We start from the raw sequence: 17,141 nt of genomic DNA, 5'->3' as shown, positions 1-17,141 counted from the left end.
AAATTGATTCTCACCTATTTAGCAGTTATATAAAATATTATCACACAAATGCGATTACATCCACTTAAATCCCGCCTAATTGTACTCTTAATTCAGTATTTATTACTTTCAATTTTAAGTAATAAGCTATATTTATTTAAAACTACAATTTCCTATAGCAGCACCTTCCAGCTTGACACAAATTAGCGCCATATTTGTAGTTCTTCCAGTTACCAAAGTATTGCTGTGAATAGGGTTGTAAAAAGATACATCTACGGAATATATCAAACCTATAGTAGCCTAAAACCGAAGTCATACTTACACTGTATTTATAGATCTATGTTGAGAAAAAGTAAAGATGTTAGTTAATATTTTGGAGCAGCTTTATAAAAACATCAGCAGCACCACTCTCGTTGTCTTAGCAAATTAGGGGTTAAATATAGGGTTATAAAACCATCTATGCACATAATATAAAAAGGTTTTACTGCAGCTGGAGTTTTAAAACGTTTGTTTGGCCATGGCTTTACTAAACTGCCCCCTTACTTAGAAATTAGCAGTTAGCATGTTGTTAACAGTGTAGGATTAATGTGATATGAATAATGCTATTTGGGTAAACATGTTTGTAGTTTGCATTTACTTTTGGATGTGAAACTTACTTTAGTAAATTGTAGTAGGCCTAACTGTATTACAACACTTTGTTAATGAATACTACAGAACCCTGATAAAGTGTAGCCTACTGTTTAGTTTTTACTACGGTAAACTGTAGTGTAGTTCACTCAACAGGCAATGCCATCACAATTGTCTTTATAATTGTCTTAACAATTGTCTTTACAGTAGTGTACGCACCACACAAGTAAAATATGCACCATTTAAGTGTTTTTGCACGAAAGTGTTTGCTAAGTGTTTTTGCACAATTCATGTAGCCTACTTGTGAGCATCTGCATTATAGAGAATAAGTCAATTAGGTGTCCAAATGGTACTTTCATAGCAGGCAATGCCATCACAATGGTGTTTATTAGTGCACATACGTATGAACCACAGTAAAATAGGCTACACTATAGGCCTAAGTGCTTTTGCATGAGTCATGAACTTGTGAGAAATAAAAACTATAGTAAGCATGATACATTTAATTTTTGTTTATTTGATGAATGGAAAGTTTAAAATAATTATTTTATATTATTTAACAGAAAGCTTTTGTAGCATTGTAAATGTCTTTACTGTCACTTTTAATTAATGTAATGTATCCTTGCTGAATAAAATTATAAGTCTACTTTCTTTAATTTATTTTTTTAAATATGTATTCTGTTAGGTTCACACAACCGGCCATTACAATTGTGTTTATTACAGTAGTGAACATATGTATGCATCAAGACAAAGGAAGAAATTTCTCCACAGATTTACAGGATGTCAGTGAAAGTGGATTTTATCGATGATACAATATGGAAAACATAACAGAAAAACATCTATGGTTTAAATTCCATTTGATGATGTTCAACAAACAGTGAATAGATATTGCATACATACACATATAGAATAATATGAAGAAATTGAAGAAGATCAGAGGCAATATTACATACCCTGTCAATGTACTTCATGCAAAAGTTACAGTGATTTATTAAAGCAGTAGGCTAAGGACTTTTTAGTTCACTAACAAACTTTTAACATTATTATTTCGCTACTGGTGATGCCAGTCAAGAGAGACACTTATTAGCTTTGGTTTGAAATGTAAAATTCAATTGCACTATTTTCCAACAGACAAACAGACGATTGATAGAACTGTTGTGCCCACATCTAGCGTCCTCTATCAAGTCACAGGAACCTGTAGAGGAATTGTAAGGAAAAACAGAAAGAAAAAGATGACATCACACAGCAGTCAAGGTCCCAAAAAAACATGACAATTCCAAATATCTACAAATAGTCTACAATGCTGCATTTCCAACATCAAAATAACCTTTTAATCATTATCTTTACTCGTCAAAAGAAAATGCAGCTTCATGTAAACGATACCAAGATATCATACAAGTGGCTATAAATATTTGGCTGGAGATATTGTGAAATTGTGACAGACAAGCATTTAATTACAGATTACTACAGCAGATTAACATTGTGGTCAACTTCGTAATAAACACAAAACTTCTTCATGTCAGATCATGTTCATTATTTTCTTACCATCCTCCCACTCTCTCATTTCCAGCTGGTGCTTTCAGGGTTTCCAGGTCCCAAAGTGGATCTGCTTTAGAAGTCTAAAATTACAAGAAACGTATTATTAGTGTACGAACCACCATTTGATTTTTGTTATCTGATTACTTGATAATTCAGGTTATTCTGTTTAATCATGTTCATATTGTTAAAAACAAGTTACATTTGTTTCTTGGATATTAAACAGGTCTCTTTTTTATGTATTTAAATTTATATGTAATTTTATGCCAATATTAAATCAGTTTGATGCTTAGAAGGCATAATTATTGCATTGCCAATGAATAATAGATCAAAAGATACAACTGCTACTGGTCTTCTATCCAAATACAGACTATTGTGGAGGTACTAGCTGCAATGGAAAACACAGTGAAAAGCTAGCCGAGCCAAGCTGGTACTGTGTAGTGGAAAACTGCCATTACATGGCATGCCAACTACTGTTCCACTTCCTTCCCTAGTGTGGAACCAGGACCATTATGATGTTTACCACACAATGTCATCTGAACAAAGGGACACAAACCTGAACATCAAGGGCATATAGTAAAGCAAATGTCTCCAAATACATCCATTTTAATTAATCTAAACCCTAATAAAAAATTTGATAGTTTCCTACCTGGACCATGCCCCACCCATCCATCAAGTTACAAGTAATCCTGTTTACAAACAAGACACATACAGAAAAACACAGGTGAAAAAAAATAACATCTTTCACAGACATAAATATAAATTAAGTTTTATTAACTAAGTTTGGGAGGAACACGTTCAGATAATTAACACGAGTGGATAGCACTCAGCAAACAAGAGGGTATATATAGACTCAACAGTTTTACCTCGATCCATTAACAGTTTGCATCATCCCTCCACCACCCCTTCTCCACACTTCTAGTTCTGAACACTTACACGGGGGGGAGTACTCTGGATTCGGGCCTAATCCGAGCTCGGAGCCCTCCCTCCGGACAGCACGCCAAATAGGCATTAAACCTTGCTACCTGAAATTATATGTAAGTGTGAACTAGTGAACATTTATTCATACAAAACTGACATTTAATACAATATTTTAAATTAAGTTATTTCTAAAGATCTGTATGAACTGTATATAGCATAGTTTTTTAGACAATGAATAACAAGCCAAAAACTTTGTAGTTATTTTATTCATTATAATTTTAAAATTAACAAACAAAATGCTTAACTCATTCTTCAAGAAGGGAGGAGGGCTCCCAGGAGTCCTTCCATTTGGTCCCACTGTAAAGATACAACGTTTAAAGTAAAAATTTACATTTGCTGAGTAACTCTGTCAGGCTAGCAAAATGGTATATCATTTTATGAAATATAACTATTAAAAAAAACTGTTAACATTGTTAATGTTTAAACTGTTGTGTATGGTGTCAGTGTGTAATAAACTGTACATTAGTACACCTACCAGGTCTTGCATGGAACCCAACAAATAAGGACCTCCTCTGTTCCCTATAGAATAAACACACACAGAAAAACTATCACAACACAACATCCAGCAACGTTTGTCTTGGCACAAGTCTTGCAATTGTGGTGGTAGCAAGTAAGTCATGTCAGGAGTACTCAAAATATACTTTGTTGGAAAATATTAACATGTAATAACATTAAAACAAGAACATTTATTGCTGTAAGGTGGTGTTTCAAAGTGGTACAGTACAATATCATACATCTGAGTGGTCTAGTAAATTACATGAAAACATTGTGACAGTTTCAATTCATGTTAACTTTACATTACCAACGTATTCATTCTACTATTTTATCTTTACATTAATGTTTTCAAGGTTTCTGCAAGTTTCAACAAGTAAATTACATTTAATTAGTAAATAAATATTTTTAAGATTTTAAGAATTTAAGACCTATTTCATGTCAATACTTGCAAAAAAGTATGAAGGCTATAAGGAAAATCAAAGACGAATAATTACTTGAAAAATTACATTAATGTGCAATTGTAGGTTTCATATTTGTCAGACAGACAGACAACTAATAACTACAAGTAACGTTAAATAAATTCCAACATAAGACCTACCTAAACATATATTGGTTGGTAACCGAAGTATTGATTGGACAGCAGTCTACATTATATGAGCAATACGTACAGCCAAATTATTTTCTGTTATTGTAAAGTATGTATGCATCTTGTTTGTAAAACTCTGGTTAAATTAGTGCTCAGTGCATGAACACTAAATCCAGATTATTGTTCTCCAAACATCCAGTTGTAGAGTCAAGTGCTCAAACAATGAAGACATTTTTTTAACGCAGTATTAAACCGCATGTCCACCAAACCGTTTTTAGCCAGCTGAAAACGCTAGGCGCTCTGCTAAAATCACATATTATATGAAATATCAACAAAAGTGTACTAGTATCTCATTTCACAGATCATTTTATTTCTGTGTTGTTAAAAATTCCAATAAATTTAAATGTGAGCAAGCAGAATGTGACAGTTGGTCTGTGTGGCATTTGTCCAGCCCCTCCTCCACTGTGATTGGACGGCTGGGTAAAAAGTGACAGTGATGAGCGCTGCGTTTTACCCAAAGTTGAACATTCGTCAACTCTCGGCGACTGGTAAAAAACGCAGAAGGCTCGGTATATCAGCGTGTAAAATACGCTCAGCACCTTGTTACACCCATGCATGTTTTAAAACCACGGCACTCCCATTAAAAACAATTGGAAAAATACGGCAGTCGCGTGAAAAAAACGCTTTGGTGGACACATGGCCTTTTTTCATTGTAGAATCAAAAAGGATTAAAATATTAATAATGAGTGAATGAGGGTACATTGATATAAAGCAAGACAGTTTGAAATGGCTTTAGAAAGACAAACCTCTCTCACTCTTCTTTTCAAAACCTTGGAGTACTCAAAGTTGTTTTGCCTCACTCTCATACAGCATTCTGGACACTCATCTGAAAGATAGGCAATATAACATTGAAATAAGTATACCAATATGCCAGTATAGACAATACCAAACTGTGGCAAACTGTTACCAAATACCCTGAATCAATGTGTAATTGATACATCATATCATTTTAAATAGAGAAAATTTACTTAACACTTTTTTTTTTGCTTCATCTTGCTGGCTACCCTCTGTTGGACTGAATCTGTATAAAGAATATACAACATACCACATTTTATTAAACATTATTTCAGTCAGGACCACAATCATCAAACATGATTGACAGTTAGCATACAGTTTTGATTGGCGATTTAGTTTTGCTCTGGACAAGAACTCCATGCGCATCCATGCAGCCTAGCATGAATAAGAGCAGGGAGAGCAGCAATAACAGAACATAACCAACATTAATGTATTGCAGATATCATTAATTATTTGTAATGTACAACATTATTAGAGAATTTAAGTCTCATTCAGAGGGAATCAGAATGCCACATACTGATTGATGAGAGGAGGAGCTGGGGATGGAGGAGAGTAAATAGCTCCTGGGAAACGCAATAGCTGTTAATAATACTGGAGGAGCGTATATATGTATTCAGTGATAGGCGTTGTATTCCTATAGGTAGACGTGGATCAGCTGATGCGAGCTTGTCTAACGTGACCTGCCAGAACTGGGTTCTACAGACTCATTTAGAATGTACAGTATCAGTCAAAAGATTGGGCACGCTTTCCCATTCTCTCAAATGGGTATGTGGGTTCCAACTTTTGACTGGTACTGTATTAAAAGACATAGTTCTGAGATGCCCCACATATTATTCACTAATAAGACATTACTGACAATTAAGGAAATATACTTCACTTCTTTGTCTTTTTTTTGCCTTAGGGCCCCGGGGTCTTGTAGCTTCTGATGAGCCTGTGGTCTCGCTGACAGTAGCTACTGGAGGGTTCTCGGTCTCGCTGACAGTAGCTACTGGAGGGTTCTCGGTCTCGCTGACAGTAGCTACTGGAGGGTTCTTGGTCTCGCTGACAGTAGCTTCTGGAGGGTTCTCGGTCTCGCTGACAGTAGCTACTGGAGGGTTCTCGGTCTCGCTGACAGTAGCTTCTGGAGGGTTCTCGGTCTCGCTGACAGTAGCTACTGGAGGGTTCTCGGTCTCGCTGACAGTAGCTACTGGAGGGTTCTCGGTCTCGCTGACAGTAGCTACTGGAGGGTTCTCGGTCTCGCTGACAGTAGCTACTGGAGGGTTCTCTACTGGAGGGTTCTCGGTCTCGCTGACAGTAGCTACTGGAGGGTTCTCTACTGGAGGGTTCTCGGTCTCGCTGACAGTAGCTTCTGGAGGGTTCTCGGTCTCGCTGACAGTAGCTTCTGGAGGGTTCTCGGTCTCGCTGACAGTAGCTACTGGAGGGTTCTCGGTCTCGCTGACAGTAGCTACTGGAGGGTTCTCGGTCTCGCTGACAGTAGCTACTGGAGGGTTCTCTACTGGAGGGTTCTCGGTCTCGCTGACAGTAGCTACTGGAGGGTTCTCTACTGGAGGGTTCTCGGTCTCGCTGACAGTAGCTACTGGAGGGTTCTCGGTCTCGCTGACAGTAGCTACTGGAGGGTTCTCGGTCTCGCTGACAGTAGCTACTGGAGGGTTCTCTACTGGAGGGTTCTCGGTCTCGCTGACAGTAGCTACTGGAGGGTTCTCGGTCTCGCTGACAGTAGCTTCTGGAGGGTTCTCTACTGGAGGGTTCTCGGTCTCGCTGACAGTAGCTACTGGAGGGTTCTCGGTCTCGCTGACAGTAGCTTCTGGAGGGTCAGGGGTTTCTGTGCTACTTGTTGCCTTCTGTCTTTGAAAATGAACTTGCAGAAAAGACAAACATCAAACACAAGAAAAATTAAACAGTTTGCCTACATTTTTGTTAGTGCCACTTTATTCTATATAGAATATGACTAATTATAATTAATAGGACCTGCAGCGGATCTAATTAATAGGACCTGCAGCGGGTGATGATAACAGAATAGTATTTATAATAAGATTGATTTCTACATTACAGGTGTTTTATGTTATGACTGAAAAGTGCCATTAATTATCTACAGTCTATGTCAACAAATCTAGTCATCTAGTTCTCAGTCAAGGTAATGCTGTGCTGATCAGAGCATTCTTGATTTTCTGCTTACTTTTTATCTAGCTTGTTGAAAAACTGCTAAAAAAAACGATTGGGTGATCACATGCTACTTTATCCTATTATGGCTGAAAGTAATGCTCATCCTTTGCGTCAATATGAAAAATAAAGAGAAAGATACTTGTGGGTTCACATTCCTTTGGGTTACCAGTGTTTCCACATTACAGAGCTCCGTGTTTGTACAAAAATACTTACTCTTTAGCACAGCTTCATACATAAGTTTAACCCTCTGAAGCAAATCAGGATCCAAAACATAATCCCCTCCTAGGATGACATCGGCCACTAAGCTTCCTTTGCATTTCTTCCCCAAAAGTAGTACGGGGTAGAAATCAAGGGCAGCAAGTTTGTCAAGCTGAAATATAAAAACATTAAATAAAAAACATGCACATATTTTTTTTAATTTAAATATTAAAAAAATATTTAAATATGAATTTCATGACAGCTGTTTAATGGTAATATTTAATGTACAGCTCATATCAAGGAATTCATTACTATACTATATGTTTCACTAACCATGTTTTCATCAACATTAGAGAAAAAAATATCCTCAATTTAGCAAAAAACTTTATTTTAACTGTTGTTTGAGGTGGTATTTGCCTTTTTCGAAAAAGAGTTAATGTGCTGAACGGGATATGGAAAAAGCTTTGACAAAGTTCCAAGCTGTATATGCAGTCAGGCACATTACTAAGAGGAAGAAAATAAACTAACCAGGAAACTCTCAGTAGCAGTGAGCAAAGATCCCAGCACTTAATACTTATCTGACAGGCGGAATGGGAAATGTGGTGTAAGGCAAATCTGTAATTTCCCTAGCTGGATCTTAATTAATTCCCTCCAAACCAGTTGATAGAAACACCTGATTCATATTTTACAAAAAATTTCTCTTTTTCGAAACATTTAAAAATTTCACTTGACAAATAAATGGAAACATGGCTATTGACTGTTGACCTTTACTGTGTCAATTGACCCTTCACAGGGAGCTTAATTGACAGGTGATCTGACAAATCATACTTTGCCATTTTGCCCGACAATGCAGTCAGAAGAGATAGCAGATTAACGTGAGGATTTGAAGTTGAGAAACGGAGTGTACTAATGTCTTTCCGCGGTTAAAACAACATTTCTTCTTATGTTCATTCATATTTATTTGATGATATAACTGAACTGAAAGGAAGAGATGATCGTGTCACGAGAAGCTGTAACTGATGCTCTACAATGATCTGTCAAGAGTCTCACGACACATTATTACGATATTTATTGTTTATATTTCTTTTAAAAAAATGACCAAATTTGAAAGGCGAGCCTTTGTTTAAACGTACAATATGTAATTTTTTCGCCGCTAGGGGTCGCTAACCTCTTACAATAACAAAGGCGTATTTTGATGACGCAACACTTGCTAAGAAGAATTATGGATCTTGTGGTCAACTTCCAAGTCCACCAATCTAATATTGTTTACGGATGAGTAAATACATCAATGTGATATTAAGCAGGGCGCGTTTGCTAAGAGACAGCTATCAGTTCCAAACGCGACGTGAGTCCAGCAGATATAACAGCTAACGTTAAAAGGAATATGCTATGGACATTTCAGCTATCAGCAGAATCACACGCGAATCGAGTCCCACGCAAATGTAACGTCAAAAGGAATATGGACATTTCATTCTACCAAAGTGCAGAATTACTACTCACAGGTCAGTTTATTAAACAAATTAAACATGTGAGGTAATGCAGCACTGTTTCACTTGGTCTAACGTTACACTATCACACAAAACTGCACATAAACACAATAAACATTTATGTTATTCTATGTGTTCGTTTGTCTGTATGACAAACGAACATTAAGCTGTAGCAGTAAGCTCAATTAATATTAGAATAACGTAGGCCCTACAGATCATATTATAACATTTTATCATTGCTGAACTATATAACATTGATTAGTTTATGTAAATGTGCTCACCTGTTTAATAAAGTACATGTACGAGCGGTCGAAGTTAGTCATAGACGTGGAACTCGATCTCAACATCTCAAAAACACAGCGCTGATCTTAATCCTCGTTTTAGTTCTCCTTTTTTATCCAAAGTCTGCTTGCCATGATGCATAATGTTTGAACGAAACAACAACAGCATGCAGATAGACATTACAAGCTACACAGTTGTCCATGTCTGTCGCCTTGGTTAAGGTGCTCTGGTGTATGCATAGACTGTATATGGGTGTATGTCAGTACGAGCGGAAACCAGAGAGAAGCGGATATGACGCCATTGACGGGAGACAAAACGAAAATAAAGACACGTCCCATGTCTTAGAATTAAATTACAAATTTATCCTTATTTGAAAGTTGTTGAAAAGAGTCGGGATAATGTAAGTACACAACTAAAAAGATACATAACATAGATATATTGATTTTTGCTATTTTTAAAGCAAAAAAACTACATATTGTGCCTTTAATATGTTTAATATCAAAAGTAACCGAAAAGTTGTCGGGCAAAATGGCAGATGGCGAAGTATGATTTGTCAGGGGGTGTCAATCGTCCTGTCAATCGAGCTCCCTGCAAAGGGTCAATTGACTTAATTTCATAAATCCATATTAGCATCCTTAACTCTGAACTAATCTTACCAACAGATGACTGCTATTAAGAACAACTGTCCTGTTGTTGTTTTTATTTATTGAATCCTTCCACTTGATTTTTTGATTTTCAAAGTTGCGTCTCTTGGCTGCAACTTTGGCTTTGTACGGCTGCAGTTGTTTGCAAGCTGGACAGGTCTTGTATGCAACACTTATTAGGGTGTTGCACCCTGTGCACATTTTCTGAGAACTTCCTGGCATCTCTAAAATGAAGAAAAAATTATATTAAAACCTATATACAACTTGTTTTTGTAACATGAGATCCAGTAACAAGAGGCACAATTATAATGTTGGGTTAAACCAAAAATCACATTTAAAAAGCATTTAAAAAGTAAAGGGGTGGTTGAATATGATTTCACTTTTCTAACTTTAGTTAGTGTAATGTTGCTGTTAAATTATAAAATAAATAAATTAAAATTTTGGATAGGCAAACATTAAATTGTATATATAAAAAAAGCAACCAACTAGCATTAATCAACTCACCTGTCTGTGTACGTTATACTAAAAATACACGTTTTTAATTTGCACCTAACACTGTAAGGTTTGTACCATAGTACACGCTGTATTATGGCAGGAACACGTGACTTAATTGGTCGAAAGTTTCATGGGATCTGTAGTTCTTAAGGCATAGGCCTACACGCAGCTTATCTACATGAAAGTAATGCAATATATCTTGCATTTGTTTGCACATATTTGTTGAAGAATGTGTGTATGTGCAAATATATATCGTTCAGACAGTACAGGGTTAGCTCACTAAATACGTAACGTTAACTAACTTTACAAAACATTACAGGATACGTAACTGAAGGCCATTGGTTTCATCGAGAGTGCTCACATACGATTCTAACATCATATTTACCATTACAGCAAACATATCACTAAAAAATAACTTAACAAGCGCTAGCTAGCAGCTAGCTGGCCAGCTGGCTACATGCGTACTTTGCCGATGTAACTTTACGAACTTCAGCTAAATCACGAGGCATTCATTTGTCCTACTGACGTCATGATCACTCACATGGTTCTAAAGTTAGATTTATCATTACAGAAAACATGATCAAGTAAAACAACGCGTACCACTTAACATTTATCATTAAATAACACAGTTTTAGGAAATTGGATATATTACAGTACATACCTCTCCGACTGTCGATCGCAATGCCACATACAGTGACAGTCCTTCTCTTTAGCGACTCCAATGGATGTTTGAGCATTGAGCATTAACTTTACGTACCGAGTGGTACATATTTGTGGCGCTGCAATAAAGTGTTAATAAAACAAATCACCTGACTGAAACGTATCGTTCTGGCAAAACTTGTTAATGCGTTTGATATCTTATTAAATCATACTAGTGTGAGACATAGTGAGACACATAGCAAAGGTATAATATTTTTTGGCTGGCTGTTCGCGAATAGTTTGCCAACAAGTTTTGTGCGGTTTGGTACGTAATCAACACGGTCATGATTGCGCGATTCCCTGCCGTTTAATTTACACAAAACACATGAAAACTAAAACATGCAAAAGCATTTTAATTATGAATTGTTCCTTTTGCGAGGCAATACCATACTATTTCGGTAAGTTACCTCGGGGAAGTGCGATCCAAGGTGCTCGTCGGACGTCTATCCTCAGTCTGGCATGCTTGGCACCTCAAAGGCGTGGAAATAATTCCTAATTTATATTAAAATAAGTGTATGCTGAACATCATTTATTAATATTGTCGCCTTTATAAGCTTATAAACAAGCATCTGGAACGGGGGAAATGTATGCCAAGCTTAAATGTATGTATGCCTCTAGTGGACGTTTCACCCGGAAAGTGCAGGGAAATGTACTTTCAGGTACGTATTTCAGGGTTTGCAAAAAAGTACCCAGAGTAACGTATTTCCAATGAGCCTGGGTTGCCCATTTGGACAGAGAAAAGACACGCAAGTCTGGGATCGCGTCTCTTTAGTTTTGCCACAATGGATAGCAGAATACAGACTTCATTTCCGTGATAATGTTTTATAATACAGTGTTTGAAACCTTGACTTACTTTTCAATCCTCTTGTGGTAGGTATTTAAAATAATCGACTTGTTTCCGTTATAGAGTAGCTTAATTATTCATGTAACGGTTTGCAGTTGTAACAACAGCTCCACGTGTCTTAACGTTTAAAAAAATAATAATAATAACATTTTAAAAATATTTGTAATCTGTCGTAAACAGCCATGTAGATAAATGTTCCAGCAATGCTTCTTTGTGAATAAAATATTTCTGTAATATACATTGTTTGTCTTTCTCCATCGGCATGTTTTGTAAAAAGGATAACAAACAACCTTTCTGATGTGTGATGAAATTGCAACACAGGTTAAATGGATCTTTTGAATAGGCTACTAATAGTGATTTTATTATACATTTTTTTCGACGTGTTTTGAGATTGTCTGCTTATTTTACCTGGTGAAAAAGACATCAAGAGAATCAATGGGTGTGGTCAAACAAAGGGATTTTGACTGTCAATGCTGTACTGACAATGCATGTCAAAAAAAAAATCTTTGGAATGATAGAGTTTGTTTATTTAATTAACTGGCAGTGTAAGAAACGAGTCGCTAAGATGATTATTTGCTAGTTCGGGTAACCAAACAAATATTGTAGGTTGATGTAGTAAGAATCGCATTGAGTACTATTTAAAACAATGTCTTGATGAACAAAGAGCAGGAACAGCCCAGATTTGGCGTACAAGGATGACATTTTAGGGCAATGGGAAAGTCTTTAAAAACAACAAGTTACCCAGCGCCAACAAGTTTCAAAAGTCATTTTAAATAGTTACAAATTGATCACAAAACTCTTGCATTCGCAACAGAATTAGTATTTGTCCTCTCTGACGTCATATAGCCTAAGCTAATGGAAGAGGGTTCCATCAGAACGTTGACTATTTTGCACTTAACCTTCTCAGATCGCCCTATTTCCAACCCGGTCACACTAAATGCGTCTCTATAGCACGCATTGTGTTTATCGTGAAATTTATATGCGAAAATGAGTTTTTACGTGCATATGATACCCATGGGTAGGTTTAGGGTAGCAGTCGAGTTGAAGTAAGTATAGGCCTACCCAGTCTGAAATGAACATAAAAGACATCACCCTTCCTTTTACATAAGCTGCACGTGGACAGCGGTTGTCTCGCACTAGTGATTAATTGTGCACAAGGACTGAAATCCAAGGACTAGTCCCTTTTCATTTACTCTCCACAGTGTCCTGTTTGAGTATTTACTCAGACACTCAGTACTGTCAATAACATGTCTGGCGTATTTCGAAGACAAAGACTGATAGCCTCAACGACTCTCTTTCTCCTGCAGGGATTTATTTTTATTTATTTTTTTTTTATTCAGGGAATGTTTGATATAATACACTGTTCAATGAGTTTCTAAGACGCCAAGAAAGGCCTGCCAGTATGGCCAGGTTTGTGTTTGAATAATGGTCATCTCAATCCTAGCACATGTACAAGATTACTTTGGACTGCATTAAAACAATGACGTGTAAATGGCAGCATGACAGCAATTTAAAAGCATTGTCTCTCATTTCGAATGGTTTAACTAGTCGAATCATAACCATTCATATACTGTTTATTAAAGAAGATAATCAAAGAGCCATAGGGGCTATCATCTCCGGTTGTGACGCTAAAATCAATCTTTTTCTGATAACGATTTGTTATTTTGAGTTCAGTGAATTGCTGTCACAAGCCATGTCAAATAGAAGCATTCACTATGCATATTACAAGTCCGGCTTCTGCCGAGCTGCAGCGCTATTAACATGAAATATTACTGCGCCCGAGTGTGCAGGGAATGCAAGTGTACTCATTCCATACGAATTAGATATTCAATAAATGCTATTTAAACTCTTTCGATGCATTTTCTATTTTATTAATATTTTTTGGAAGTGGCAGTGTTGTTGGAGGAGGCGGTTATCTGGTTTTTTATTATAATTATTATTCTGCAGGTTTTTATGGTTCCCCTTGTGCCTTTCATATATTTCAAACTCTTTCCTTATTGTTTGAAAGTCGCTTGTGATCTTGGGAATTTTCTAATTAAAGTAAGTTTGTTCCCTTGTCTCATGCCGCTGGGTCCATTCACTAAATCTGAAAAGGAATCTTTGATGTAGTGGCTCAGCAAGACCATAACTCAGCGCCTCCGCCGGTACACTACAATTCTCAGTGAACTCTGTTTGAACCACGTTGCTGGCAATAAATCATTTTTCTTTCTCTCACAAAAGCGCGCCGGTCGCTCTGGGTGTCAACCCTTTTATAATTCCTCCCTACCTTCTGCGCTCTTGTGGTTGCTGACACAAACAGATGCATAAAACATCGATAATAACATCGCTTTAACCATTTCATGGAAAGATAGGCTCTCTAAAGAGGGTAAAAACGGGAATGAGACAACGAGCTCTTTTGCTACCATAACTCCAATTGGTGAGGACATCACCCAACATTTTGGAAAAAAAACAAAAAGTATTGCGAATTAAAGAGTTTTAACGAATGTGAAAATCTTTTTCTTTCTTTCTTTCTTTCTTTCTTTCTTTCTTTCTTTCTTTCTTAGGCTATGTCTATCCACAAGTAGACGTTTTGGATTACATAAAATCATAATATTTTCATTGTTTCTGCACAGCGCAATGGATTAATTCAATAAAAATTCTAGTAATATCCTAGTGTTTTTTAGGGGTAGGACAAATAAGAGAGTAATTCCAGGAAAGGATTTTGATGAACAAAGGATGTTGTCGGTTATGCATACAAATGGGCCTGTCTCTGATAGTTTTATATCTTCACAATCTGAACCTAAAAAGAGTGAAATTTAGAAAGATCTCTCAAGTACTCCTGAAACTTATGAGCTCGACTTGCTAGAGTCGATTGCTCTGTTAATTCTGTTATTCATAACTGTTTACATTGTTCTTTAAAGTGCACTTGTCATGTCAGGTGAATTCAGTCCACTATGGGAAAAATAAATAAAGGAATCCTGAAAGATGAATACAATTCATATATGAGGTACAATTTCTTTAAAGCTGCCTTGTTGACAGTGACTTTTAGAGTACTAGCATAACTTCCTCGCATCACATTTTACTTCAGCATTCAGCATTCAAGATAAAAATAAATCATAAATAAAATGTTACTATATAACCTATGTCAATAACTTCTTATTTGCATTCATGTTGAAATGCTATAGTTTCATGTTTCTTTCTTTCAAACGCCTTATGAATGATTGTCTAAAAAGTCATTGGACTTCCATCTTTGTTCCTTCAAAGATAAACTTGTCAAGTTGCTTTTGCAAGGGTTTAATATCCAGCGTGTCTTTATTTAGGCTTCTTAATTTTGGATGTTAATATAGGATTTCAAGTAGCCTACTAGTATTTATATTCTCTGTAGCCTACATGCCTGTTTAAAGCACTCACCATGTTGTACAGAAAACGTTAATCTACGAAATGCCATTTCTCTATAGAAAAGATGACATTAATCATTTTGGCGCAGCAGCACGTCTCGTGACCTCCTCGTGACCGCATATGTTTAGACACACTGCAGACACCCCGGAGGACTGGACAAAAGCCTCAATACACAATTCTACATCTATACCGTGACACTGGGAACTTCTCAGTTGCAGCAAGGGAATCTTTCTTTTAGGCTATAAAGATATGTCAACCAATGTGAAATGACAGAATTTATAACTGCATTTATAACTTTTTAACAATTTATTGTTTGTTTGTGAAAATGTGCAAACTGGGTGAGCTTTAAAAGTAGGCTACTGCTTTCCTCTGCATGTAGCTACGTGAGATTATGGATTTTACAGAAGATTCTTCTATCTTGTTGCAAACGTGCCTTGGGACCTGAAATTACGTCTGTGTGTTCACTACGAGCACAGTCTCTGACATAGGCTATGTGTCCTTTGGCTCTTATAGCCTACATGAATTACTCCATTTCTCTTTAGTGAGATGTGTGGAAGCCTGGCAGACTGATACAGAGAAACAGAAATGTTCACAGGTGACCCTTCATTCATATTACGACCGTGCTCAGTCTCGCATTCTTAACAAACTGCCCCCTGTGCCATTATACGCTGAACTCTTCATTGTAACGATACTTTATTGACAAAGGCTGGATAAAATACTACAGGTTAATTCGATAAAAACAGGATGGATACGCATTGTAGCTTCAATCGGTAACTCGGTAAAATAAAGAACTTTTAGAGATAATGGATGTTCTGCTATTCTGTGAGCGACTCTCGTGTAGCTTGTTGCCTGGCAACTTGAACAAATCACAAGATCACTCTTCTCTTTCATCAGACATTTATCTATCTTACCCGAGTAATCCAGTATGAAATTACATGATTTATTTATTTATTTATTTATTTATTTATTTAAAAACAACAACAAAAAAAACACATTGTTGGGTTTCCCAACTGCTGTTCCCAACATGCTGTTAAAACGATCTCAAATGACGGTACGGTATGTGTGTGGCCTGGTAAATCTTACATCATTGGGGACCAAATGTCCCCACAAAGATAACACTATCCGAAGTCCTTGTCCTTGTGGAGACATTTTTTTGGTCCCCATAAGGAAAACAGCTTATAAATCGTAGCCTACTAAGTGATGTGTTTTGAAAATGTAAATATGCAGAAAGTTTTCTGTCATGTTTTGGGGTCCTAGGGTTAATGTAAGGGGCTAGAATATACAGTTTGTACAGAATACAAATCATTATTTCTATGGAAAGTCTCCATAAAACATGAAAACAGTGTGTGTGTGTGTGTGTGTGTGTGTGTGTGTGTGTGTGTGTGTTTATACCGTCAAGCAACGCCTCTTTTCAAACAGCAAGTAGATTGTTCTGTTACGAAGAACCTGTGTGCAGTTCAAGTGGCAGTCAGGTCCAAAGATGTTGAACTAACGCCAAAACTTTCACCAGTACATCCAATAATTTGTCTCCCCATCACGAAAATTGTGCGATAATAACTTAATAAATAAATCATTTAATAATTTAATATTGACGTTAAAAACTCGACAGAATTTTAGTTACCACCTGTAGTTGTTTATTTGGTTAACGTGGCCTTTTAAAATGATTTATTTACCTAGGTTTGCTGCAACGCGATCTCATGAAAGTGCGTAGCCTATCTATAACACGAATTTTATTTCTCGTGCCATTTATTACGCCAATAATAGTTTTTTTGCGTACAAATGATTCACAAACTGGGTAAACTACCCAAGTAAACCACTTGGGTAGGATTAGGGGTGTGGAGTGCGTGCGTATTACACGCCATAAAGTGCGCAATATCATATGCACGTGAAAACTG

The 17,141-nt window shown here is 36.7% G+C and overlaps 1 protein-coding gene across 2 annotated transcripts in view; it reads right to left on the bottom strand.

Annotated features, from left to right (window-relative positions):
• Window positions 1-1,122: 1,122 nt before the first annotated feature.
• LOC311073824 (uncharacterized protein) overlaps window positions 1,123-17,141 on the bottom strand; it is a 45,260-nt gene continuing 29,241 nt past the window's right edge. The window contains exons 3-14 of one of the 2 annotated variants that reach the window (XM_084099835.1): window positions 10,987-11,104; window positions 9,843-10,054; window positions 7,433-7,589; window positions 5,934-6,914; window positions 5,235-5,282; window positions 5,008-5,087; window positions 3,596-3,639; window positions 3,366-3,417; window positions 3,076-3,164; window positions 2,789-2,828; window positions 2,149-2,222; window positions 1,123-1,798 (exon numbers count right to left, since the gene is read on the bottom strand). In XM_084099835.1, the coding sequence (XP_083955961.1) occupies window positions 3,366-3,417; window positions 3,596-3,639; window positions 5,008-5,087; window positions 5,235-5,282; window positions 5,934-6,914; window positions 7,433-7,589; window positions 9,843-10,054; window positions 10,987-11,062 (1,650 nt within the window). In that variant the 5' untranslated portion in view covers window positions 11,063-11,104 and the 3' untranslated portion in view covers window positions 1,123-1,798; window positions 2,149-2,222; window positions 2,789-2,828; window positions 3,076-3,164. The remainder of the gene's footprint in view (window positions 1,799-2,148; window positions 2,223-2,788; window positions 2,829-3,075; window positions 3,165-3,365; window positions 3,418-3,595; window positions 3,640-5,007; window positions 5,088-5,234; window positions 5,283-5,933; window positions 6,915-7,432; window positions 7,590-9,842; window positions 10,055-10,986; window positions 11,105-17,141) is intronic. The other variant, XM_084099836.1, reaches the window with a different exon arrangement.

Source organism: Abramis brama (genome assembly GCF_963993115.1).
Source record: "Abramis brama genome assembly, chromosome: 22".
NCBI lineage: Eukaryota > Metazoa > Chordata > Actinopteri > Cypriniformes > Leuciscidae > Abramis > Abramis brama.
This window is presented reverse-complemented; position numbering and strand designations above follow the sequence as displayed.